The sequence below is a fragment of the Ascaphus truei genome, chromosome 8, assembly GCF_040206685.1.
Source record: "Ascaphus truei isolate aAscTru1 chromosome 8, aAscTru1.hap1, whole genome shotgun sequence".
NCBI classification, from domain to species: Eukaryota; Metazoa; Chordata; class Amphibia; order Anura; family Ascaphidae; genus Ascaphus; species Ascaphus truei.
The window spans coordinates 69132738-69160702 of record NC_134490.1 but is presented as its reverse complement, the minus strand read 5'-3'; the positions used below and the strand labels follow the sequence as shown (position 1 = coordinate 69160702).

At 44.4% G+C, this 27965-nt stretch overlaps 1 protein-coding gene across 1 annotated transcript in view; it reads right to left on the bottom strand.

Annotated features, from left to right (window-relative positions):
• Positions 1-1356: 1356 nt before the first annotated feature.
• Positions 1357-27965, bottom strand: part of TRIM8 (tripartite motif containing 8) — a 34663-nt gene continuing 8054 nt past the window's right edge. Inside the window, exons 2-6 of the mRNA XM_075612496.1 lie at positions 15640-15735; positions 7825-8058; positions 6556-6587; positions 5524-5639; positions 1357-3615 (exon numbers count right to left, since the gene is read on the bottom strand). Coding sequence (XP_075468611.1) covers positions 3008-3615; positions 5524-5639; positions 6556-6587; positions 7825-8058; positions 15640-15732 — 1083 coding nt within the window. The 5' untranslated portion in view covers positions 15733-15735 and the 3' untranslated portion in view covers positions 1357-3007. The remainder of the gene's footprint in view (positions 3616-5523; positions 5640-6555; positions 6588-7824; positions 8059-15639; positions 15736-27965) is intronic.

The window sequence follows — 27965 nt, the reverse complement described above, 5'->3', positions numbered from 1 at the left end:
GGGGCAGGAGTATCAAGGACTGGCATGGAGGTAGCAGGCGTATCAAAGACTGGCATGGAGGGTGCAGGCGTATCAAGGACTGGCATGGAGGGGACAGGTGGCCAGACTGGCGTCAAGGGGGCTGGAGAGTCAAGGATTGGCATGGAGTGGACAGGTGGTCATGGAAGGGGCATGCAGCCAGGAACTGGCACGGGGTGCAGGAGTATCAAGGATTGGCATGAAGGGGGGGCAGAGGGCCATGGAAGGGGCATGCAGCCAGGAACTGGCACGAGGTGCAGGAGTATCAAGGATTGGCATGGAGTGGGCAGGTGGTCATGGAAGGGGCATGCAGCCAGGAACTGGCACGGGGTGCAGGAGTATCAAGGATTGGCATGGAGTGGGCAGGTGGTCAGGTAATGGCATTGGAGGGCATGCAGCCAGGAACTCGCATGAAGGGGGCAGGAGAGTCAGAGACTGGCATGGAGCGGGCAAGACAGTCAGAGACTGGTATGGAGGGGGCAGGAGTATCAAGTACTGGCATGGAGTGGGCAGGCGGTCAGGGAATGGCATTGGAGGGCATGCAGCCAGGAACTCGCATGAAGGGGGCAGGAGAGTCAGAGACTGGCATAGAGGGGGCAGGAGAGTCAGGGACCGACATGGAAGAGACAGGTGGCCAGCACTGGCATGGAGGGGACAGGGACTGGTTTAAACTGGGCTAGATACCAACTCGCAGACTCATAGTGACAAAGCAGGCAGCCTAAAGTGTAAAGTGTAGAGAGAGCGCAGCACTGAATCCACATCCTGCTAGCAACAGGAGCTATGAACAAAGTTCACCCAATGACCAACTTTCATATCCAACAGCATTAGCAGGGGAAAGGGTGTGGGAGAGATAAGTGGGACATTGAAGCAGGATTAAGGTGCAGTCTTTTGTACACAACTTTTACACTAAACGAGAACTGGGTAAAACCAGAAGATATTTTTAGGAGTGCTGTGACTTTCTGCGCTTCTTCAAAAATAATATTTAGAGGTAAAGCACTTTTACAAACTGTGTGCATGTGCCTTAACAGGTCTCTCCTTATAGTATAGCTGCAATAAACTGAAAGTACTCACCCACATAACACCTTCTCAGCTGACTTCTATGATTGTTTTAATATAACGTGTATAAAGCATCTAAAGTCCTGCAATGTAAAATATCTGCAATAACTACTGCTTTCTCAGGGATTATCTCATGAAATAACATTGGAGCAGTTCCTGCAGTGTACTATTAAAAAGCCAGTCAGCCATCTTTAATGAGACCCAGAAAACACATTTCTGCACCATACCCCGGAAGATTCCACAACAAACAATGTAGCCACGATGATAAAAGCAACATAAAAGTAGTTTACAAAAAGAATTTTATTAATTTTTTTTGTTTGTTTTGACCGAGTAAGCGGGACTGCTGCTTTAAAGGTGTGGGATAAGAGTTCACCCCCAGACCCAACAACGTGAGAAAGAGAAGGCAGGAGACACAGAGGGCGTGTAAGAAAGAGGTTACTGCTGCTCGATATATATGGTACTCGCTGCTCCCACTTGTCCACTCAGTACCGATCTCTCCGCGCCTTATCAAACAGGAGTACTTTGATCTTTCCATAATAGTCCCTTTGAAACATACAGTACAAAGTCTTATTGCTGTAATATTACAATATGGCATTAAATGGTTTATTAAATAATGCGGCAGAAAATGAAGGAGGAGGGGGGAAAAAAGTGCTTGGACCTTACACTGTACATTCATACGTTAAGATAATTTTTTTGTTCTTTTTTTTTTTTTAATGATATATTTTTATTATGGTTGTGGCACTCCAGAAATGTATACCTTTAATATGTAAAGCAAAACTTATTTTTTTTTTTTTTTTTTTACATGTATTTGGAATGTTAAAAATAAAGTTTAAGAAATGCCTTTAATTATTATTATTTTTTTTTTTTTTATTTTTTTTTTAAGATAAAAGACCATTTACCATCTTGGGCTTCACAAATGCCTGCAGGTATCTAAAGCTTTCAACATCAACCTTGATCCATAGATTTATAGATTGAGGGGGGTGGGAGAAAGGTGAACATTACTGTCACTGTTCACTTATTTTACAGTGTTACATAGCGAAACAAGGTTACAAACCATTACCCTGTAGTTCTTCTTACTTTATATACAATGTGGTGGTGATTTACATTTTTTTTTTTTTTAAAACACGTTTCCTTGTCCCGGCATTATGTGAATAACGTCTGCAAAAATATAGAAATAGTCTGATTTTATAGGTTGGCCTTCTATTCAAGTACTCTACCCTATTTCTCCGCAGGAGGAGAGAGAATTTTTCTTTGCCACTTTATAATTCATTTACAGCAATGTGTTGTGTACTGTGTTGTGAATTAGCTCTCATAATAAATAGCTGGATGCTGGCTACCAGGAAGTCATCACTTTGCATCTCTGTTGCATAATGAGAAGCCACAGAGGATGAGGTTAGAATACCTCCCTACAAATAACATTTGGAACACATATTTTTCCCTTTTTTTTCTTCCTGCAGTGTTCTGATCCCTGCGGATTTACACATCTCTGAAACATACTATACAGAACAGTGTCTGTATGATAAGTGGCCTTTTAACTTAAAACTCACATATGGACAGTTCATTTATTTCTAAAGCAACAAAGTAAAAATAAACCAAAAAAAAAAGGATAAGAAAGAAAAACACTGGAAAACATCAAGAGCTTCTTTGCATCAGAGTATTGATAAACTTCAGCAGAAACAACAAAGCATTAAAAAAAAAAAAAAAAGGACCAGGTTTTCCTGCTAGATGAGAGGGAAGGGGAAAATAGGGCACTAAACACCCTACAAAATTATTGGAATTAAGAAAGCAGAGAAACAGAAAGATCCTATATTAACCACATTCAGTGCCAGAGGGCTCTCCGTCACTAAACGAGGTTGAGGTTGCTCCATTCCAGGAAAAGTCTGGGGTGTCGTTCTCTGAATGCATATTCAGCCAGGCTAACTTGCTCTAACGGTTAACTGGTGACATAGTGCTTAGTGGCAGGCTGCCCGTAGACTCTGTAGAAATCCTGTCGTCCATGCTGCTGGGATGCATCGATCCATTCTCTGACAGCGAGTCCTGGAAGCGACTGAGTTACTGAAGGGGTGGGTGGGAGTGGGTGGGAGTACTCCTGCGAAGAGACTGTCCAGGGGAAGTGGCCAGACCTGGGGTAGGTCTGATGGCCGCCGTGGTTGGTCACAGAGGAACAGTAACAGTTGTCCACGGAGCAGACCAGGATCTTGCGGCCACCATACTGGGAAAGGACCGACTGTTGAGATGATGTGCTGTTGGGGTAGTGGGAAGGATTGAAGACCGAGTTGGAGTGGACCGGCTGTGGGCCGCTGGGAAGTCCTACTATGTGCTGGGTGGAGCTGCAAGGCACCATGGGTTGCACAGACTGCCCTTCGCCAGCGGAAGATCCCTGGCTTATGTACTGGCCAGTAACCGTTCCGGGTGGCGGCTCGAGGAAACTTCCCTCTGGGAAGGCAGCTGAATGCTTGCGCTTTTCCGCCCCGGAGCTGCTTACATTGCAAGGATACATGGGGATGCTCTGCAGGAATGGCACAGGGGTGCTGAAGGGGCCTGGGGAATAGAGGAAACACGGAACACTCATGACCATGACAGTAATTCTGTACTGAACCAAACATTATAGAAAAAGAGACTAAAACCCCCCACCATACAGTAACACAGCAAATACAAATACCTCTGGTGGGTACATTTACATGTCTCAGACAGGTCTGCAGCCCTGTCTTTCCCTATTACCACTTAGCAAACAGTGCTTCCACTGCAGCCAAGGATTCTGGGTAATGACATGCAAATGAGCACAGTGCACTCAGCACGTCACATTATGAGATAAATACAAGTCATGCATAGATGGAAACAATGATTGAATAAAAACCAGAAGGTATAATGACCATTTTACCACCTCCTCTGTTGAATTTCTCACTTTACTTTAAAGCCTTAAACTCCGCTCTGATCCTTACTTCCATTTTTATGATAACCTTCTTTCTACCCTAAGCAGTATTCAATTGCTTTACTGGACTACTCTCCCCCTCTGCAGGGAGGCTCTTCCATACAACTTTGTGTGTCATCTTTAGTTTGTGAATAAAGAAACAGTCAAGGATTAGAATCTGTGTGTAATGCTGAGGGCAAATAAAACATTTAGTAAGATTCATTACCAAATGTTCTCAAAATTATTTCCTCTGTGCCAAGACGACCTGTTTAAAGGTTTTCTATGAGGGTTTTTTTAAATGTATTTTAAAAAACAATAATACACAAATCATGCCTGCTCCAAAGGAATACAATGTGTATTTTTCTCTATTTTATATGGTTTGCACCTTGCTACGTTTTGACAGATTTCTGAAATATAGTACCAAATACAAATATATATATTTTTTTTTCAATGTTCATAAATCGAGAGTCCATGCCCCAAACAGTTTCTAATAATATACATTAACATTTTTGTCATGTTTTTCCTGAAATAGGTTTTCATGCTTGCCAAGAACTATTAAGACTGTAAATCCAATTGAACAATTACGAAATACCAACTTTGGCTGGTTGGGAGGAGCGGCTCAGTGAGTAAAGACTGACTCTGTAAACAGTGAGCTTCACGGCAACCTGGTTCAATCCTGCTATACGCTCCTTGTGACCTGGAATAAGTCACTTTATCTCCCTGTGCCTCAGGCACCAGAACATATGTAAGGTGAGTGTAAGCTCACAGGGACGGTGTCTGTAACATTCCTATGTGCTGCGTACCGCGCACTATATACTGTAATGGTGATGCGCTTTCAATCCTAAAAGCACTATATGAAATAAAGTTATAATTCCGATACTGCTGATTTTACCAATGATCAATCTTCCTCACATTTACTCTACCTGACGTGCCATGGCCTTACTATTTTTCAGATTTCCCTGCATTAGGTTTGTGAAGGTAAATTTTAAGGAATCCTATAGGATACTATAGTTTTTTTTCCTGAAAAAGACCTAAAATAACTCTTGCTCTCTGTTCACACTTCTTCTACCTCACTACACACTTCCTCTACTTCACTAGGCAGCACAGTGCAACTTTCCATGCCGACTACAAAGAGTCTTACAGAAAAAGGCCCCATCATTAATGTTCTCAGATCAAGTTCTTTGCAGTCTAATAATGTTATTATTGGTCTTATTCTGCAAGACGCGATAGTGCCAATCTGCCGCTATTGCACGGAAAAGCCGTATTGAGTGAGCAGCCATATTAATGTAGGTTTTGGGCTCATTACCTGTGGGAATAAAATACGCAGAATTAGTGAACGGGAAAAACTAGAGAAGTGAAAACCGACATCCTACTGAAGAGTATTGTAAAGTCATCTATAAAAATAACAACGTGCAGGGGAACCGAATCCTTAACGGTCTCACAGCTCTCCCCAACGGGGGCAAGATATTCACGACGGAAGAATATCAACGCAAAAACGTTTTCTTTTGGCGACCTGCCCAAGGTGAGGCACAACATACCTTCCAGCATCTTCCTCAGCTGCTTTTCTTTCTTGGCAATCTCATTTAGGAAGAGCTTGGAGTTTAGGTGCCCAATTTTGGGAGGAGGAAGGCTGCCCCCTGTGCAGTTCTGAGTCCTGTGGTATCACAGAAAGAACAGAGCGGGAGTTATTCGACTCTGCAAAACGATGGGCATTTAAATCACATCTCTACTAAAAACAAACGCCCCATTTGCTGATACTCGTATCATCAAGAATTCAGAACCCCGTGATCTGGACGGGTATAGCCACAGAAATCAGGGACACGGTGGGTCCAACTCATTTAGAGATCATCTCTGTTAATCGCACCAAACACCATCCAAGTCACTGCAGCCTGACTAAAGCGATACTTTTGTAATCATTAATAACCACCAATTTCTATGAATTACACTCACTAGAACCTTCCTCACCCCCTCCCCCTCACCAGAACCCATAGCTCTGAAAAGCAAAGATGTGTGACCGGAGCGTCAGAATAGAAGACACACCCGTGTCCAGCAATGCATTGTGTATACACAACCTGTCATGGAAACGGAGCAGAGGAAGCCTGTGGAAGCTTGTTGCAACTAACTGGGGGGGAGAGGGGGGGAGGGGAGGGGGGTGAACTCCAGTCCTCAAGGGCCACTAACAGCTCAGGTTTTCAGGATATCCCTGCTTCAGCCACAGGTGGCTCAATCATTGACTGAGCCACCTGTGCTGAAGCAGGGATATGCTGAAAACCTGACCTGTTGGTGGCCCTTGAGAACTGGAGTGGCCACTACTGATCTAGAGCAGGGGTGCTGAGCTCCAGTCCTCATGCCCCACCAACAAGGGCAGGTTTCAGGATATCCCAGCTTCAGTACAGGTGGCTCAATCAGAGGCCCAGTCCTCAAATTTTGCCAATCAAAGGCATGCTCCTTCTTCTGCCTGTCTTTACAGTCCCCAATAACTCAGACTAAACAACTCGGGGATCATCAGCTCAAGTAAACAATACACTGAGCCTAGGATAAAATCGCCTGATTGCAAAAGGAGATTTTACCTGTCCATCAGCATCTTCACCGACTTCGTATTCTAGGAAGCAAACAAGAGACTGGTTAGTGATAGCACTGCGTTCGTCTGCTCTCATTCGGAGCTGCTGCTGCTGCCGCCGCACTGAGTGCGCGAGGTATTATGGGCGTGTGGAAGACCGCTGCTGTTTTATTAAAAACCTACAAGTTCCCCTCTCAAGAATTGAATCAATGCTACATTCACATTTTTAGAGAATAGATATTGCGTAAGTGTTTCTATAACCTCGTCATTTCGTGCACATTAGCAATATGTCTTCTAAGCCGCTCTCAGCCTCGCTTATGTACTTGTACTACTTAAAGAGATTAGTATTAAGTAGGATTTAACCCTTCACTGTCAACCGCGCCTGCAAGAAATGGTGGCGTAAGGCGTTCACTTTCACAGACCTTCTTGAACAGATGCTCCCCCCAAAAAAATAATAATTCCCCCCTAGGTGGGAAGCAGGGGGTCTCTGGAGACAAGCCGTGTTCATTTCAGCTCCGGGGACCCCTGCTCCCTGCGATACTTACCTCCGTAGGGGGTGCGGGTAGCAACTCCGCAGGTTTATATCTTCTGGACATGCGGGCCAATAGGAAGCCACATGGGATGATGTCACAGCTTCCTATTGGCCTGCCTGACGAGGGGGCTTTACATACGCCATTTTGATAGCACCACACAGGCCAGCCAGAGCTGCTACCGGCACCTCATGAGGAGTTAAGTATCTCAGGAAGCATGGGGTCCCCCGGAGCGGAAATGAACACAGTTCAGCTCCGGAGACCCGCCCCGCCCTGCTTCAAACAAGAAAATAAATAATAATAATAAATATAAATAAAATCAGGATTGCTGCTTTGAGGCATTAATTAGGGGAGATGGTTCTAGATCAGGAGCGGCCAACTCCAATTCTCAAGAGCTACCAACAAGTCAGGTTTTCAAGATATACCTGCTTCAGCACAGGTGGCTCAGGTGAAGACTGCATCACCTGTGCTGAAGCAGGGATATCCTGAACTATTGGTGGCCCTTGAGGACTGGACTTGGCTGCCCCTGATCTAGACTGTAAGCAGCAGCCACCGCCATTTTGTACCAGTATGTATGTACTACCAATAAATACTTAGTTTCCTGTTAATTTTTTCCATCAATTGACAGTTTTATCACCGTCTGTGTTTCCGCCCCGGGTTGTAACGTGCTGCAGGATGAGTGCCCGCCACCCAAGCCAAAAGATATGAATAACCATGGATACATCCATAGGTTCAGGTCCAATACAAACCTTCATGAAGTTGATGTCCTCAGTTTTGTCGAACATGACCTGCACAGAGCTCAGCAGCTTCTTCGCCTCCTGCATGCGCTCATTCAGCTGCAAAACCTGTGCCGCGTTCTCGTTGCAGAACTTGGCTTGGGCCTTATCCAGAATGTTCATGGTTTTCCTCAGATCCTCGTCCAGGATCTGGTGCAACTTGTCGTACTGCTGGCGCACCTCGTCCTTCAGCTGGTTCACTTTTTCCTGCAGGAGAGAGCCAGGCGAGCCATCAATGAACGGTACAAAACATTACTGCAGGGGTTCTCCAATCCTGCACTCAAGAACCCCCAATAGGTCCGGGTTTCAGGAAATCCCAGCTTCAGCACAGGTGGCTCAGTCTGAGCCACCTGCGCTGAAGCTGGGATTTCCTGAAAGCCTGACCTGTTGGGGTTTCTTGAGTGCTGGAGTCGAGAACCCCTGCATTACCGCCTTTGAAACTTGAAGGTGCACTTACCCCCTCACATCCCCAAATGATCTTGAAAATGAGCATAAGATGTCCTTTAACCCTTACTTTTATTTTTGTACCTACCTATTTTGTATGTATAAATTTATTTGTATAGCGCCCAGTGTACTCAGCACTTTACAAAGAGACAACACAGTGCAGGGAATTATAATACAATAAGTGCAACAAAGTCAGAGAGTAGGAAAGGAAATCCCTGCCCCGGAGAGCTTACAATCTAAGCAGTATGTTGGGAGACTTAGGTCGTGATTATACAGAAAAATGCGCGCGGCGCTGTGCGCCTGAAAAACATAAAAAAAATAATAACAGCGCTTATACCTGTTGCGTTGTGTGCGCCGCGTGGAACTGCAGGGCGGATGTCTCCTGCAATCCTCAGATTTGTTCTTGGCTGCCGACGCCGCGTCACGTGAGCGGTTCCAGCCAATAAAAACGAACCGCTCACGGCCACGCCTCCGCTTTGCCGTTTTCCTGGTGTAATCAAGATGCCGCTCAGCGGCAGCGTGAGGGTAATGTCACCGGATCGCGCCGACGCTCAGCGGCATCTGGTATAATCGAGCCCTTACAGAGACAGCAGGTGAGGGAATAAGAGCAGTATATGGCAGTGCTTGACGACAATGGTTGGTAGGAGTGACAGTGGGTGTGGGACAGTCGCCATGAGTCCAGGCTATTTAAATGTTTCATTTAAGAAGTGGGTTTTAAGGTTTGTCTTAAAGGTGGGGAGGGAAGGTGCTTGGGGTCTAATGATTTTTGATTTGTTATTTTTTTAAAGGCCAAAAGCCTGCAGTAGAGTGTTTACATGTCAACTTCTGCTGTGTATTCTTGCTCCACCCCAGCAGAGCTGTTTGGCATGGGTACATCAAACTGCCTTACCAGAGAGGCTGTTTGATCCGCATGAGATCATTTTTATAAATCAATGAGCAGGGAAAATCTAGAAAAGTGGAAGCTGTTGTCCTATTGTACAATATAGGGGGAGAAATCTCTACTCAAGGAAAAAAGAAACAAGCACATTTAATAACCATATCAAGCACATACTTAGCAGAGAATGTATGTTATCCTAAAATTAAAGGCAGGTCTTCTGTTTCTTTTTATGTATTGAAAAGGTGGTCTTACAAATCATTTTTCTTACCTCTAAATCAGCACAAAATAAATGCAATAACCACTGGGAACATGTCAGCGGCCGTTTGAGACTGAAGTTATAATCCCTCTGCCGTTCCCTGTGCTGAAAGTGGGGATGTGGGTCAGAGACTGGCCAGGCTGGTAAGACCAGCACTGCAGTTCTCTGAGCAAGGAATGGGAGGGAATGGAATTGTAGCTTGCACACAGAAAATTACCTGTACTACATCCCGGGCAGAAATGGAAAGTGACCACAAAAAAAAAAAAGGCCTGTCAGGAATATAAAATTCATTAAAACTTTCAGATATTTCATATTACAGTATAACAGTAACAATTTGTGCCCGATCATTTTGTTTTAGTTTCAGCAGGTAAACCAATTTCCGTTACAAGGTAATTAAAGATGCACAAAAACAAATACAATTGCTTTTGTCCTTTTACTAGCATAATACAGGGGTGGGCAACTCCAGTCCTCAGGGGACACCAGCAGGTCAGATTTTCAGGATATCCCCGCTTCAACACAGTGGCACTGAGCCACCTGTGCTGAAGCAGGGCATCCAGAAAAGGTGACCTGCCGGTGTCCCTTGAGGACTGGAGCTGCCCACCCCTGGCACAATATGTTCTGCTCGAAAATCTTTCCTGGTGCCCAAAAACAACCACACTATGTATCCAGGTGTTTCTCATAACATTTAACTAAAACATTGGATTCTTTACATACTACAGTGGCACCTCCAGCACCCAAAGCATGAATGTAACGAGTCTACAAGACAAGACTGGTTTTATTGCGTTTATACGTCAACCATGCAGCTGGGTGAGATGAAACAACTATAGATTTATTCATGAAATTCAAAACATACGTATGCCAGGACCAAGCCAATCTGTTATTTTATTATGCAACAGAGGTTTCTACAACAGCTAAGACCCCGGAGGTATGCAAAGGACATGTCCATGCAGGAAACCCACCTGGTTCTGATGCGGGTCGCGTCTGTGACTCTCAGACTTTTTACTGGAACATCAGAGGTAAAGATAAAAACAAGCCCAACTCCTGCAATGGTTTCACAAATGGTTTGGGGTACCACCACTGCCTTCATTACCTCCCCTCCCGCCCCCCCACTATCCTCACCATTTTTCAGTAGTAATCAGATTTGGAGAAATGTTCTCACCAGGAATAACACCATATGAAGGTAACCGCACTGGTTACAATCCCATTACTTTTACGGGAATAGGGCCAAACACCGTGAAGTTGGTCAAATTTACAGTCTCCAGAAGGAGATCTGCGCAGAAAGCATGGGAAGGATTATTAACAAGGAGTAATCCAAGACGCCTACTTATTTTTTAATATAGAACTGAAGCAGGGGATCTCCGGAGCTGAATCCCATTAATTTCAGCTTTGGGGACCCCCTGCTTCCAGAGATACTTACCGCCAAAGTAGGTGCCAATAGCTGCTCCGGTTCAGTAAGCAGGGATTCCAAGTTTGAAGCTCCCGCGTCACATGGGCCAATAGGAAGCCGCACCGATGGCAACGCGGATTCCTATTGGCCCGCTGGGCCTGAGATCTCTGAACAGCAGACTTATTGTGAAGCCTGGTAGCCGAGGAAAGCAGCCACCAGCACCTAAATCGCAGGTATGTATCTCCGGAAGCAGGGGGTCCCCGGAGCTGAAATGAATGGGGTTCAGCTCTGGAGACCCCGCGCTTCAACTCTGTATATATATTTTAAAAAATTGACATTTCGCAAAACACGCTGCCGCCTTGGATTGCCTCGCTAACAGGCCACAAAAGGGAATGTTTGAAAAGTTGATTAGTGATAGATCCAACACGAGTTGAACGCACTAATCCATGCCAGCAATTTCTTTATCATATTAAAATGTGCTACATCATTCGAGAGATTAAAAAACAAAATCAGTTCTCAAAGACAGATGATAAATTAAGGCAGATTTTTTTTGTAAATAAAAGGTTTCATCCTTCCCAGCCAGTGCCGGATTAAGGGGCGGGATGGCCGGGCACTTGCCCAAAGCGCCAACCAAAACAAGAGACCAGCGCGCTCTCATACCGTGGTGAGGCGCCCCACCCCACTGTTCCCAGCCAAAATGTGCTTACTATTCCTCCATGTTTTTTTAATCACATTTATAGCATTACGTGTGTGTGTGTGTGTGTGTGTGTGTGTGTGTGTGTGTGTGTGTGTGTGTGTGTGTGTGTGTGTGTGTGTGTATATATATATACCAAATCAAACTCGAGTTAATTGGCTTTTTGTTTTGAAGGGCCTTCTATTATTTGTAGAATATGGAAAAGATATGTGTGTGTGTGTGTGTGTATGTGTGTGTGTATATATATTTCTCCTTCAAAACAAAAACAAAGCCAATTAACTCAAGTTTGATTTCGTCTTCTGGTTGCTGCCACTACATATTTGAAGTCATAAAAGCCAAAAAGCTTGGAGAGTCTGCTGACTTGTGACATCACCAAGTTATATGCATGTATGTACAGTATGTCTATCATGTTCTATTATAGTGCTATCCATGTATATAGCGACATTAGGGCTGAGATGTAAAGAGGGCCAGATAAGTGTACAGCCAAAAGAGAGAAGGATCATTTTATAAGTAACAGGATTTAATCGGAAGCCAGGAGAGATGCAGAGTCAGATTTAGGAGACAGTAAAGTGATTTTAGCAACAGCATTTAGGCAAGTTTGTAGGGGAAACAGGTGGGAGGCAGGAAGGCCGAATATGAAGGACTCCTGCCTGCATTACCGAGTGGGCACAAGTTTTTATTTGTATTTATGTTAGTGGGATTTAGCTCAAGAGCTATGGTCAGCCAGATTAGTGCTGCAACCTTTAGATACAGTCAAACAGGATGAGTGTCACAGTGCAGTCTGTCACACCATCTGTGTGTGGATTTGCCTTGTTTATCTGTATACACACACACACACACACACACACACACACACACACGGATAATGTCTACTGTGTCCAAGATCCTGCTAAAAATAATTTCCTTTAGGTTTAAAAAAAAAAAAGACACTGTGTTGTGGGAACTGTGTTGTTCGGAAATAATCAGGTGTGATCTTGGTCTGAGTCTCCACTTACTTGTAGTAAGGTCAAAATAATAATATCCTACTCATATTGTTCATCTGCCCCTATGAAAGCTGAAATGCATGATTGCCTCTATTATAACTGCAAAGCTTTAGTAGCGATGGACACTGCAGACGTCTTCCAAAAACTGCACAGAGCTATAATGGAAGACCGATCGGTCACTATCTCCCCCGGTGTTCCTGGTATTTAAACAGGAGAGTATCCATGTTATAAATGAAATCATATAACTAATATGTACGTGCGTGTTTCACATGATCTGTACTTTTGTGAGGTTATACGCAGAGTCACAGGTGAAATGTCAAGCTTCAGTGCTTAGAACCTATCACACCGGGTTTATTTCTAGACTTTTTAAGTAGTAAGATTTTTTCATGCACCTTTGGAAGACTATTGACTATTGAGACATTTCTCTCTCCATTACAGAGGTAAATGAGAATACTCACAGAAAGTGTTAGGACCTGCATAGTGGTCATGCCGTGATGTGGCTGCAGGGTTATAACGCTATGTATGTATGTATATATCTTTATCGCGCCGTTAATGTACATAGCGCTTCACAGCAGCAATACACGTGACATAATATAAATAATAAATAATACAAATAAGCACTTCAGACATAAACGTGACATTTAGGAAAAGGAGTCCCTGCCCCGCAGAGCTTACAATCTAATTGGAAAGTAGGAGGAACGTACAGAGACAGTAGGAAGGTGTTCTGGTAAGTGCGTCTGCAAGGGGCCAAGGTCGATGTATGAGGTGTATAACTACAAAGGGTTTAAACCAACGAATTTAACTCAACATTTAAGTATATAACTATATATTTGTTGTCATATTGGATGTAGCATTGGGTATTTTTGTCTTTTGATGTATAGATTTGGTCACACCCAGTAGCACTCCTTTTCACACAGATATATATGATATGATGTGGTGGGTGTTAGAGCCTGCAGGGATTGTGTGTTAATCTTTAAAACAGCAAATCGCTGACACCTCAAACAAATGTTATGGGCCAAAAATACAAAATCAACTAAACTTCAATAGAGAATGTTAAATAACTGCTAAAAATGACATTTATTTGCCAATCACTAACTGAGGTGCGGAACCATTAAGTTAATTTCAGATAATGCTAGACAAGGTCAAAAAGTATTTGATTTATTTTGTGTAAATGGTGCAGATTTGTCCTTGAAATAAGCTGCCATTTAATGTAATGACAGATCCCAGAAAGTAACACACCAGATAATGATGGATATGGGAATCTAATTAGTCAAAGAATCCACTATGTACACACCAGTCCTCAAGCCACCCTCCCCCCCCCTCTTCCCCCCCATGGGCAGGTTTTCAGATTATCCCAGCTTCAGCACAGGAGGCTCTGATTGAGCCACCAGTGTTGAAGCAGGAATATCCTGAAAACCTGACCTTTATGGGGTGCTTGAGTACTGGAGTTGAGCCCCTCTGATGTAGGCCAATGTTTTTGAAAGGGCACAAAGTTTATTAGGGAGAGGGAGTGGCTCAGTGAGTAAAGACACTGACTGGCACAGAGTTTGAAGCAGGGGAACCTGATTCAATTCCCGATGTTGGCTCCTTGTGACCTTGGGCAAGTCACTTTATCTCCATGTGCTTCAGACACCAAAAACATAGATTTTAAGCTCCACGGGGCAGGGACCTGTGCCTGCAAAATGTCTGTTAAGCGCTAAGTAAAACTAGCAGCGCTATACAAGAACATGCTATTATTATTAAGGCAAACGCAAGAACCGACAGGGGTTATTATTGAGTGATCTCAATAGAGAAGCAAATGATATTTGCTGCTCCTCCTGGCCACGCAGACTGGGCGCCCACGTCCTTCACTCACCCAGAAGGTTCTGCCCATTTCACAAACTCCCTTGTTTAGCCATTTGAAGGAGCATCCCGAAAGTGTTCAGCCCATTCCCATCCCATCCCATCCCACTGAGCCAGTGATCATTCCCATCATATCATTGAACCTGTGATCATTCCCATCATATCATTGAACCTGTGATCATTCCCATCATATCATTGAACCTGTGATCATTCCCATCCCATCCCACTGAACCAGTGATCATTCCTTCATTCCCATCTCATCATTGCCCCCCCCCCCCCTCCACTGGAGTAGGTGAGCGTTTATGGCTCACAGAAAGAGATGTAAGTATTAATATTTCACACTGGGGTATTTGTGCACCCACAGTTTACCTTTACAATAAGGGAACTTTGTTACTAGCTTTGACCAGCTTTTAACTGCACTAAATCACAAATAAGAATATGCTTAATTTATTTAACCCCTTCAGGGCTCTCACATATTTCACAAAGTTTAGTCCATAGGACAATAAGAAATTACATATTCAGTGTAGGTACCCGCTAAACGGAGGTTACCTTGACGAGGTTGGCAGCTTGAACCTGTTTTGATCAATAGATGCAACCAAAGGACTCCTTTGTTACACAGACTTAGGGTCTAAATGTAAACATGTCACTAGTATATTTTAGCCCAATTGGTAGGAGCGCAGAATCTGTTCTTTGTTTCCCATAAATGTAATTGCCAATCCTTTTACCAGCAGCAAGCTTCTAAAGGGAGGAGGAGCGCAGGTAAAAGTACAGTATGTGTAGCCCACTGTGTAAGATTGCACATTTAACTCAGTTAAGTGCGGTAAAAGCGGTGTAAAATGGTAGGCATACATTTACAGGGATCTATGTTAAAGTGGATAAAGAGCAAAAAGTAACACACAGAGGGCACATTTGCATGTCATTACCCAGAATCCTTTAGGGCAGTGGAAGCATGGCATGCTGTGTTATTATGGGGTTAGGCAAGTCTGTGGGCCAGTCTCAGACATGTGAACGTGATCAGCGTTTTTTTTTTTATCACTGCCAGTGACAGTTATGTGGTAAAATGAAGAGGTTGCCCTCCCATGTGAAGGAAAGGGGATAATGTGACAATCAGCATGAATAGCGCAAGACCGCCAACAGAACACTGGTATTTCCGCATGCAGCTTGGTGTGGGTTATGTGTCTGTGTAAACAGCAGGTGAGGCGGGTTGTTGTTGAAACCATTCCAGCTCCCGGCTCCCAAACTGCTAGAATATGCACTGTATAAGAAAAAGGTAAACCTACGGAAATCCCCAAAATCTACACTAACCTCAACCAGTCTCTTGTCCGATTCCAGTTTGTAGAGCTGGTCTTCAATGTCCTGCTCCCGTTCTTCCAAGCGGTCCTGCTGCTTGATGAGCATCTTCTGCAAGACAGAAGAAGACCAAGATTTGAGGTCAGTAAAAACCAGACATGGACAACACTAAGATTTTTTTTATTTTTTTAAATTAGGATCACAGAACTTAAATTCATTTCAGCTATAACCGAATGATAAAACATGATGAATGACCATGGTCGGTACACCACACAAAAAAGGGTTAAAAGTTATAGTACATCATTTCACACTTCTTAATATTGTTGTGCCTTTTGTACAACCACAAATACGCCCCCTTTTAGGGCGAGTCAGAGAGAGAAAACAGAAACATGGGTATGGGCAAAGGGTAAAGAGAGTCGTTAGACCGCTGGCTGATTGCCCATGAAACAATTAAATCCATATAAGGCAATATATTAAAACAGGGGTGCGCAAACTTCTTCCCCGTGCGCACCCATGTCTGCCCTCCTCGGCGCCTCACACCCCCTGCCCCCACTGGCGTCAAATGAAGCACGGGGTCATGCGAAGTCACGTTGCCATGTTAACGTGACATCACGTGACCCCGGGTCTCTAGAAGGGAAGTTTGTTATAGAGGCCTTGCGCGGTACCCCGCCGGCGTTTAATTTAAAAGCCGGGTGGGGGGGAGAGCGCATAACTTCTGCACCCCCCCATAAAATCTAGCGCCCCCCCAGTTTGCACGCCCCTGTATTAAACAAAGGAAATGTATTCTATTTCCATCACAAGTGGTACAATATACACACTTATTGATTAGTAATTTGTATTTACAAGGTTCTGCAATGTGGCATCTGCTGAGGAGCCGAGCCTTGCCCTTTCCTTTTGCCCTGAAGATGTCAATTGTCACCTGGTAATAGTTGTTTGGAGGTTGGTGGCCTGTCCTCCCTGGGTGCAAACTCACTCCTCCCCACTTCTTACGTAAAGAAAAAGAGAATTGAACAGGACGATTCTATATCTAAATGGGTGTTATAAAACTGGATATTGTAAACCAGTATACCGAAAAACAAGTGTAATTACCCCCAAAAATATAACGTACCAAAGTACAGTGAAATATTAATACCTCGAGTTTGAGAATGTAGATATAACTTTCACCAAAGAAATGTGAAATAAACAATTTTAGTGATAAGTGAAGTGAAAGAATAGCAGCTCTAGTCCCTTGAGATGGACCGTTCTCTGGTCCCAAAAGTGGTATGTCGTCTTCCAGGTAAGGGATCAAGTGAAATATAAAATAAAGCATACAAATAATGGTGTAGCCAGTAATATAAGTGTGTTCCTATCTAAAAATTGATGTGTTGGTCTCACTCACAGATTCCTTCTAGGTTAAAATGGCATATCAGTGATCCACCTCTGTCTGATGGGAGCACTGGAATGGACCCACTGGAATATATGTCTTTAAAACCACTTTCAATCCAATGTTTTCACCCGAGAAACAAAGAGTTCGCAATGATGTTGTATAATAAACAAGATGGTGGTCAGTCTTCGATTGAGCCACCTGTGCTGAAGCAGGGATATCCTTAAACATGACCTGTTAGGGGTGTCTTGTACACCACTGGAATACACAAAAATGGTAGAAGTGATACCTATAATCGCTAACGCGGTTAAAAAGAGTGCAAGCTTTCAGGACCATGAACATCCCTCCGTCAGGCAGATTGTGTACCTCGAGTAGTCGAGTGAGCTCCTGCCACACATGGGATAAATCAAACAATACCATTTATCCGAGAGCCTGGAATGCGGAGACTCATTCACCAAGCTTAAAATACAGGAACAAAAGGCGTAGCTTTCTAACAATGAGCTTTTCATTCATTAAATACTACCAAAAATGGGAACCAAATAACCCAACGTTACACAGACCACAAAGAAATTGTGGTTTTACTGCTCTCCATTCACCAATATCTGCAGGTTTTGATTGTGACTAGAATGAGCAAGTAACATTTTGTTTCCAAGAGGACACGAGGTTTAGTTGTGCAGCAGGGATGTTTGCAAATAAAACAAATTACTTTAGATTGATAATCCCGGCCACACAACACTGCAATGTTGGTACTGTATTATGATTTGGCATTGGGGAAGGATTTGAAGTAAGCTTTTGACATAATGAGATGTCTTTATTTTCATTAGCTTCCATTTAATTTGGCTTACAGTGCGACTGGTATCAAAATAAAAATGTAGGCCTCATCCCCGGTACAGGATCAAGTTCAGCTGGTGCCAAAGTCTGTCCCGGCCTCCCGCCCACAGCAGATTCTGAGGAGATTCTGATGCTGGATATTCCTCTCGGCATTAATCCCTCAGAAAGCCCAGGCTGCCTGCTGGGATGTGAGCAGCTCGGAGGCGCAGCGAGGGCTGCGTAAAACAAATAAATAAAAGGGGAGGGAGTTGGGCGAAAAGAACGCCACCAAAGACTAATTTTGAGGAGATTATTAACGACAGTAAATTATTCCAGCTTCAGGAAAGGCTGCACTGATGAAAATAACAGCTGAATTATTGGCACTGGGGGAAAAGGCTGTCATCGGAACTTAAATCTGCAGTCAAAGACCACGCAAATTATTAGCGCCCTGCTTATTTTAATAAAGGCCCATCAGTGAAATGAGCCTTGTTAGCTGCTTGGCGAGTCAAAAACGGGTAGGCATTCCAAGTGCCCCAAACTGTTGGCATGGGAAGAGGTTTTAATGCGATTTTTATATCTCTTGGTTCCTTCCAGTGTTTTCCAAACCTCAAACACCTGCCTTTGTACGGTCAAGATGGGGTCAGTTTTTGAAATAAAACAAAGCTGCAAAAGTACAGTAATTGCAAAACGGCCCAGTCGCTGCTGAAGAGCTCTGCAAAGAAAGCAAGCAGATATGCAACTTCGGGCAGGGTCACAAATGGATGTTCACATGTATAAAAATAACTGGTGATTACATTCCAGACAGAGTCATCAAAACCATGCATTACAGAGGTGCTAGTGGCAAGGATTTTGAAAGCTCTGGCTTCCTTTGCCAGATCTGTGAACTTGTGCTACAAAAAAAATACATTTTGACAGCCAAGAATTGAAGGGTTTGTAGAGGTGGGGAGTAGCAGAGCGAATTTATTGGGACTTCAGGCAAGTAACCCCCTCTAAACATAGAGAAGTGTTGTGGCCTTTCCTTGGAAACTATGGAGGCCTTAAATGACAGAATATAAATATATATATTTAAAAAAATATATATTATGTGTGTATATATATATATATATATATATATATATATATATATACACAGTATATATATATATATATATATATATATATATAATTATTTTTTATTTAACTGTATGGTCTATTCACAGCTATACTGCATGTAGTTAAGGGAACAAAATACAGGCAGTCCTCGGTTATCCAACGGAATCCGTTCTGGAAGTAGCGTTGGATAGTGAAACCGTTGTAAAGTGAGTCCCATGTTAATCAGTGGCGGTGAGCGTTGGATTACGCATTCAGGCGTCGGATAATGCGTTCCAGCGTTGAAAAAAATGCCCATAGGGTTGCATTGTAAAGCGCTGAATATGCCATTTGCTGTAAAAAGTGAAACGTTGGATAGTGAGGACTACCTGTATTCTACATCTTTTTCTCATATGAAGTGAAAAATAAATTAAATCCCAAAATCAGAGCTGTGGACTAAGCTCAGTCTGATGGAATAAAAGACAAAACAGCTGTCTTTGAATGGGGCCACCGATCCCATACTTCCATGTCCCAGGCTCGTCTGTGTAATGCAGCAGACACAAGCTCAGATTTGTCCCTCATAATGCGTTATTAGACAAGTTGAAGCAACCGTGTGGTGACAAACTGCTGTTGCCATTACGTTTTCACAGCCAATAATGGGAGTTGACACCTGTGTGTGTTCCAGATCTGCAGACTTCCAAACAGAAATCCTGATCTGATGGATTAATATGAAGTCTTTGATTACCGCAGCAGAAAGGGAGCCTTTGTTCTAATAAAAATGCTAAATATTACCAAGACCACCTAACAGGCAGGAGATAGCGTTGTAGTTTGCCAATATGTCATGTGTATATTTCTATTAACTCATGAAAACTATAATTGTGTTGAGCGAAAGCTGATGGAACTTGAAAAATGTAATGTAATGAGTACCAAATATGGCACATGGCAGATTTTTGAGGGGGAGAAAAAAAAAAATAATAGGTTCAGATTTAATCATTCTCAAGTTGTCCAAATGAAAATCATTTAAAAAAAAAAATAATAAAAAAAAAAATGAGAGAGATTGTTAAAGAGTGTTAAAGCTGCAGACCAAGTAATATCCTACATGTGTTTTTTTAACATAAATCAGTTGTGTAATATGAGAAAATACTTGTAGCATTTTTTTAACCACTCTGAATGACATTTTTATGTATTATAATGTAACAAGCATTTTTTTTGTTTCTATAGCAACTATTTACAAAGTCACATCCCGTTCCTCTTCTGAAACAGGCTATGCACGCCCCTTTTTGAGCCCTGCCCCCTCTCTAGCAGTGCACCAATTGTATCTAGTGACAACCTGGTCACATGATCTTCCCCACAGAACTTTGCATATTTGGTCCGCTTTTGCTGCACTGACGGCCATTTAGTGAACCCCCGTTCCGGATCTTCGCCGATCGATCACAGGAGAACGGATCGAATGGCAACTTAGCCAATTACTTATTGTGTGGATTGTATTAATGCTCATTCTTATATTAAAGGTGTGGGGGGGGGGGGAAAGGGGGGTGAAGAGACACAGCTTGCACTGCTGCTGTAAAGAGTGTTAAACTAAATGCTGTATTTGTGTACATCAACACAGAAAGGAGTGTCACCCAGCAACTAATCTTTAGTACACACACCAAAAAAAAAATAAAAAAAAGCGGTACATCAATGGTTTCTAAAATGGATGGGGCTATGTTGTAACGTAATACAGTTATTACTACCTTGTTGAAATGCATTATTATAAAGTGCTATAATTAGAAAGGTGTTTGGTGTCACCTTGCTAATCCCCTCCTGCCTCATAAAAATTACTTCTCACCCAGAGGCCTCATCGCTTCTCAACGTTTTGGCTCAAGATAATAATCCAAACAGCAAAATGACAAACACCACAAAATATTCGACATTATATTTTGCCGTAAGTCGGGCGTATGTGTGCATTTTGGACCCAATAAACCACCTTTATGTGTTTTTCTCTTGTGCTGTGCCGGTATATTGGATCGCTAGGGATCCTCACAGGCTATTTACCCTTTGCCGTGCACCACACCTGCCTCTGTTGAGGCGCCTTTCATTCCCCCTCTCCCAGAATCAGATCAACCAATGGGAGAGGGAAAACACAAACGAATTGATGACATATTTGATAGATCCATATAAAGTGTATAACGTACGTGTTATATACAAATTCGAATGATAAATACAGGAATATATATAGGATGGCTGCACAATCACAAAGTTCCACGTTTTAGCAATGGCTTTGTGCCACATTATTCTAAATATCAGTAGGAAAATGCTCACCCTTTGGCCTGGGACCCGCTGCGCCCGGCGGTGCGGGCGGCCGCACAAGCGTTCCCCACCAGCAGGGGAATCCTCCCGAGCCGGTCCCAGTCCCCCCTCATGCTGTGACGCGTCAGCCGCTAGGGGATTCAAGAGAATTGTAATCCCAAGCGTCGACGCGTCACGTGGTGTGGCTGTGAGCCAATGAGGAGGGGAGGCTTCGGGAGGAGGGGAGGCTTCGGGAGGAGGGGAGGCTTCGGGTGGAGGGCTTCGGGGAGCGGGGAGGAGAGTGTGGAGGGAAAGCAGCGTGAGTGCCTGTCTGTGTCTGAGTGCCTATCTGTGTGTGTGTCTGTGTGTGCCTGAGTGTGTGTGTGCCTGAGTGTCAGCGTGTGAGTAGGGCAGCCTGCAGCAGCTCCCTCCTGCAGCCCGGGAGCCCGTGGAGGCTGGGGGGGGGGGGGGGAGGAGCGGGTACCTCCGCTTAAACCACGCACCCCTCCGCTTAAACCATGCCCCCTCCGCTTAAACCACGCCCCCTCCGCTTAAACCATGCCCCCTCCGCTTAAACCACGCCTCCCTCCGCTTAAACCATGCCCCCTCCGCTTAAACCACGCTCTCCCACTCCAGCCCCGGCTCCCTACAGACCGCATATCGCGGTCTGTGTCTGTCAGCGCCCCGCCTGTCTGCAGTGCAGGCGCGCTGACTGAGGGAGCGGGGCCTTAGCATTCTCCTTCATAGGTACCTTACACTTTGTCATTTTATCTTATCACAGAAAATGCCTATAGATGGAGCGCCTCCAGCAGCGCTTATAGATGAAGTACCTCCTGTAACACGTATAGATGGAGCGCCTCCGGCAGCGCTTATAGATGGTGTCCTGGAACAGGATTGTATATTTCTGTTCCCCCTTTGCAGCTCTGACTGCCAGCTCTCCTTATTTCAGTTGCATGCTTTCCCTGCTCTGAAACCAAACCGTGCCTGTGTAACTGCTGCATTATTGTTACATGTCCCCTCTCCACACAGCCTGTAGCTGGTTGCCCTGGCAACCTACCAATCCTCCTAGCTGAGATTGGGTTAACCCACCCCCCCTGTCTCTGCTGACAGTAGTTTGGTCCTGAGACTGTTCCTGTCTCCCAGGAGTCCCACACTTCCTTTTCTACACTAGCAGCCTGAGTGAGTACACCTATCTACTCCCTTGCAAGGCAATCTGTTTTGACCTCCCCCCCCCCCATACCAAAGCACCTTCACCTAGAGAAGCACTCTCTCACCACACAATACCATCTACAAGTACCTTTGATTTCTGTGACTTCCCCAATAAAGTTAAGAAAATATAAAAGGACTTGGTGTGCTTTCAAAAGGGGACGAGTTCAGCTATCTGGCCTCATTCATATCTTACATGTGACCCTGTGGTTCCAGTATAGATGGAGAATCACTTATAGATGGAGAATCACTTATAGATGAAGTACCTCCTTACTTTGACTATTGCACCCACCATGCTCACAGCACGTTACATCATCAGCATATAATGCGACAATGCAAAGCGCATGGGAATGGACCGACAGGAAGGAGTAAGTTTACCCATATTCCCCATATTTATAATAGCAATGCCCTCTGTGACTACAACATTGTACATGGAATTTTACAGAGACAATTCATTCCTTGTTTGAAGACTTTACAACCAAATTGTTTTGTTGCCCCAGGCACAGAGAGATAAGCGGACAAGTGCCTAAGGTCACAAGATGGGCACCAGTTTCTAACAAGATTCTCTCTGGGCAACGCAATGCTCTAGCGCAGGGGGGCTCAACCTCCAGTCCTCAACAGGTCAGGTTGAGAGGATATCCCTGCTTCAGCACAGGTGTCTCAATCATTCAGTGCTTCAGCACAGGTGGCTCAGTCTTCGATTGAGCCTCAGATTGAGCCAGCTGTGCTGAAGCAGGAACTGATTGAGATACCTGTGCTGAAGCAGGGACTGATTCAAGCACCCCTGCCTTAACCGGTCAATAAATAATGGTTTGTTTCCATTTTTTTTTGCCATATAACCGTGTGGCTCAAACACACCTAGATGTGATAAATGCAAAGATTCAGCGGCTTTTGTTTTTTTTTCTAATACGACTGTAAACTCCACGCTTCTCCCACCCTGTCCTGGTCAGAGAACCAATATAAGTAAGGGGAGGAGGAGAGGGCTCCGGCTGTGTCAACTCCTGCAAAAGGGAGAAGCCAGAGGAGAGGTGATCTCCTCCCCCCCCCCCCAGTCTCAGCTCAACATGTATTCAAACTTTTCTTTTTTTAAACCAATTACTTATTTAAAAACACCCCCACCCCCCCCCCCCACCAAAAGGCATCAAACACCCTGATGTGACCACTTTCATCCTTGCCATTAGTGCACTTTGCTCCTGTGAGGGATAGCCCTTTTGTTGTATTTAAAGCAGCAGTCCCTCTTTAATAATATAATACTAGTTTTTTTCCTTGTGTATATATAGTGTGGACAGTGTACACTGCCCCTTGGAGCTTACTGTGACGGTAACTTTGTGACAGGCTATTAATAATACACACCCAAAATATAACTGGGTTGAACTGAACAAGGCTTAGATATAAAATATAATTTATTCCTTGAAAAAGGTGAACACAACAGATTATACAAATAACAGACAAAATATAGACACTTACTGAAAGGTTTGGACAAGAAAGCCATCAGGATACAGGATGGGCCATTTCTTCCATAATTCAGGTTCAGATGTAGACATCACGACAATACATGAAGATCATGAAGACCATGCATGAAGACAATTGAGTAAGGGCTAACTCTGACTTATATACCATTTCAACCCTTTACTCTTAACCCTAGGTGCCGAGTTGGCTAGAAAAATCTCTTTGAAGTAGATTTTGGTTTCCCCTGTAAGTGTGAAGTACCACACTTAAAAACACTCAGTTCCTTTTGTTCCCGGCCCTAGTATAAACAATCAGGGCAGTTAACTTTTGATCACAGAGCTATGCTAATTCTTCCAGGATGCTCTTCCTGTCCTATTAGCATAGCAGATGGGGTCTGCATTTTCAGAGCAGATCCAAAATCCCAAATACACTTTAATATTTACACATTAAAATACCCGGCTCTGGTAGGTCCAGCGGGTCCAAACTTTCCAGACCTTAATGCTGGAAGTGGGACACTATAGGGTCCAAGTTTCAGCCCGCTGTGACCTTCGGAACCGGAGATATACAAATACCATATAAATCGTTTCATATTTTATTATAAAAATCTCCGTTAAAAAGAAATCTCAATTTTTCACTAAATCCCCATTGAAATCAACGGCACCATAGCGTTGAATGGCGGGCTCCGCGTTGCCGTCAATGGGATTTCCCGCCATAGGCTTTCAATGGGGAAACGCCGCCATTGGAGCCTATGGAAAAAAACACAAATCTTTACATTCGTCCACACTCCGTCTGGTTGGTCGGAGGGGGCTGGGAAGGGTCATGCATTAAAGCCAGAACTTGGGCTACATGCCACCCAAATCCCATCCCCCTGGTCATTCCAGAACCGGAGATATGGACTTACATTTTTCATCATTTTACACTTAGTCGTTTTTACGCCACACGGCTTTTCCCCATTGGAATCAATGGCCGGCGCCGCCATAGACAATGCATGGCGCACGCCGCCATTAGATTCAATGGGACCTCCGATCCGCCATTGAAGTCAATGGCGCGACCCTCCTTCTCCGCTCGACCCCTTACGGGGGTCTCTTATTCCTGGACCCGGTGTGGATCGTGTATGGGGGTTCCTAGGAGCTAGGGACAAAAAGAACTTTATTCCCAGGGGCCCTAGAACTTAAGATTCCCACGCCAATTGTCTTTGAACTTGACCGAAGTGATTAAACTCTTTTCAAAGACATTGTATCTGCTTTTGCGGTCTGCGGTTGGGATGACTGCCAACCTGTTCCTCGAGGCCAGCGTTGAGGAATCTCCATTGAAGTCAATGAGCCCATTGACTTACAATGGGAAACCGCCGCTCCTCCTCTCGGACGCCACCTGCTGGTCGTCGCTGGAAAACAGGTCCAAAACCGCTACTTCTGCCATTAGAAAGCATGGAGGCTCAATGGCGACCTATGGATGGCTGCAAAATGGAGCCTGAAAAGGCGGGAAAAGGGTACAAAGGGCTATAATCACTAAATTAACCTTAACCCCTTCCCTCCCGCATCAACCCTAGTGTATGTGTGAGTGCAAACACCAGGATAACACAATACAGTTATACAGGGGAATAAACATTTGGATACTGAAGCAAGGCAAAAAACACATTACTGGACCTCAGTCCAGTTAACCCCTTGCTTCCCAGGTGAGAGTAGAGGGGGGCCAAATGGGGTGTAATCCCTTTAATCCCGGGCCAAATCCTCTCCCTCATGACACTTACAATCTATTTATTGTTCCCCTGATTCAAAGTCAGTGCCATTGTTTTCAGAGTCAGTGTCTTTACTCACTGCGCCGCTCCTTCTGCCCAGTATCTATCTATATATAGCAAATGGAAATATTACTGTATGCTCATGTGCATGTCTTAGGCAGGTCTGCAACCCCGCCTTTCACCATTATCACCCAGCACACAGCACTTCCACTGCAGCAAGGGATTCTGAGAAATTACATGCAAATGAGCACACGCCACTTTTTGCTTCAAAACCATGCAAGAGGATGGCAGCGTGTGCGCCTCCGCTCCGTCTGGCTATAGCCGTAGCCTTAGGCTGCGCTTATAGTTAGAGCTACGGCGACGCCAGCCGTCGCAGTCCCTATAGAGTTTCCTGAACTCTGGTGCAGGAGACCAGAGAGCGACCGGGGGGGCGTGGCCGTGAGCGGTTCGCCCTAATTTGCTGAATCGCTCACGTGTGTGTGTCATATATAACAAATAAAAAGATCACTTGTGAGCACATTCACATGTCTTAAGACAGGTCGGCAACCCTGCCTTTCACCATTATCTCCTAGCATACAGTGCTTCCACTGCAGCAAGGGATTCTGGGAAATGACAAGCAAATAAGCACACAATGTATCACCTTTTGCCTGAAATCCATTTTACATGGAACCCTAATGAGCTAATGCTCGCTGTTAATGTGTGTGCGCCACAGCTTTATCAAGTAACGTTTCTCAAGGCAATCCTTTCTCAAGGCAAATGTTCTCAACTGTTGACATTATATATGCACTGGAATCCAGGTCATAATACTAAAGACGAGGTGGGGGTTGCAGACCCCAAACACCTGCACCCCGCAGCACGCAAACTGTTTCCTAAGCTCACCCCTGCTGTCTCTGCTGTAGCAGCGATGAGATATCCACATCTGTGCTACTCCTTCCCCCTGCAGATAGAGGCCTGGACTGCGCTCGCTGGAGAGGAGCCATGGCTAATGTCACAGTTTGACGTGTTCGCCAAAAGAGCACATCTGACTTTCTAATCAGTCACAGAAGTGTCTTGCAGACACCTCAGCCGGCCTCTCCTCTGAAGCTTCCCCCTCTCCTGCTATTCCCCCGCACTCACTGAACTCCCAATTATAGAATGCACCAGGTCCTCCCTTCCCTGCTCAGCAATGTCAATTATTTCAGTGATTATTTTCGTTTGATTAACTTTTTCGTTACAAACCTCGACCTCCACTTATAACGCACACAAATCTATCCCACTGTTTTTCTATCAATTTTTTTTTTATAAAACTATACAAAATAAACATGTTTTTTTTTTTTTAATTTTTATATGCGATAATTTTATTATAAATGATTCTCTGTTCTCATATTACCAATATAACAGGTACTTTTTTTTTTTTTTTTTTTTAATGGTCTAAATAATGCACTGTAACTTTTCTTGTAAGGGCTGCACTTTCTGCCGTAAGAAAAACAAAAAACAAAAACATCTGCAAGTGTCCCACCGGCCCCCCAAACCTGCTTAATGCACCCCACAGTCATGTCATACTGTGATTAAATTGTAGACAAGGATTCGGAGTAATGACATGCAAACCAAGCGCACGGACAGGGCCGGAGTTTTGTTGGGATCGGTGCAGTGGGGCTTCTTACCACCTCAAGAGCAGTATCTCCTCCACCTACGACCAGCGGCGGCGGATTTGAAAGTCTGCCGCCCCATGGCACTTAGCTGTTGCAGCTGCCTCATTACCTGCTGCCCCCCTCCACCTCCTGAACCGCAGCGTCAAATGACGTGGCGTCGCCATGGTAACGCAACATCATGTGATGCTGAGGAGGGCGGCAAATAAGGAGTGACTTCCATCAGGCCAGAGGGGCCCGAGAGCACCGCAAAGGTATATGGGCGGACATTTTTGCTGTCCCCAAATTTTGATGCCCTCGACCCGGGGGTCCTAGCGGGCCCAATGGGAAACCCACCGATGTCCCGGCACCCTGTGGCGTCACGGCAGAGGGGCCCCATGGTGACACTGCAGGAGGAGATGCCGCTCCGGAGAAGGTAAGAGACGCAGAGGCCCTGTGCGCTCTCCCGGGAATCGGTTTCATTGTTGGGGATTAGAGCGCGGGACCCTGTAACTGCGGGGGGCTCGGTGCCACTCTCAGCAGATTTAAACGTGTCGTTTCTGATTACTAAGGGGAGCTAAACAGAAGAAAGCACAAGGTAATTTTATTTCCAGCAGATCTGTTTGCTTTGGTGTTTATCCCCGAAAGACATTGAGAATATGCTGCTTTAAATCATACAACGTCATGAGCAAAAGACAAGTGTTGGTGCTTGCTCATTTTAGGGCAAACTTCACAGAGGCACCATCTGGTTTCTTATTGGTAACGTCAGTGAGTGTTTGTATAGTGTAGCACTCCCCTCCCCTAGGGACTATTTCAGTTAAGCGGCTAACGG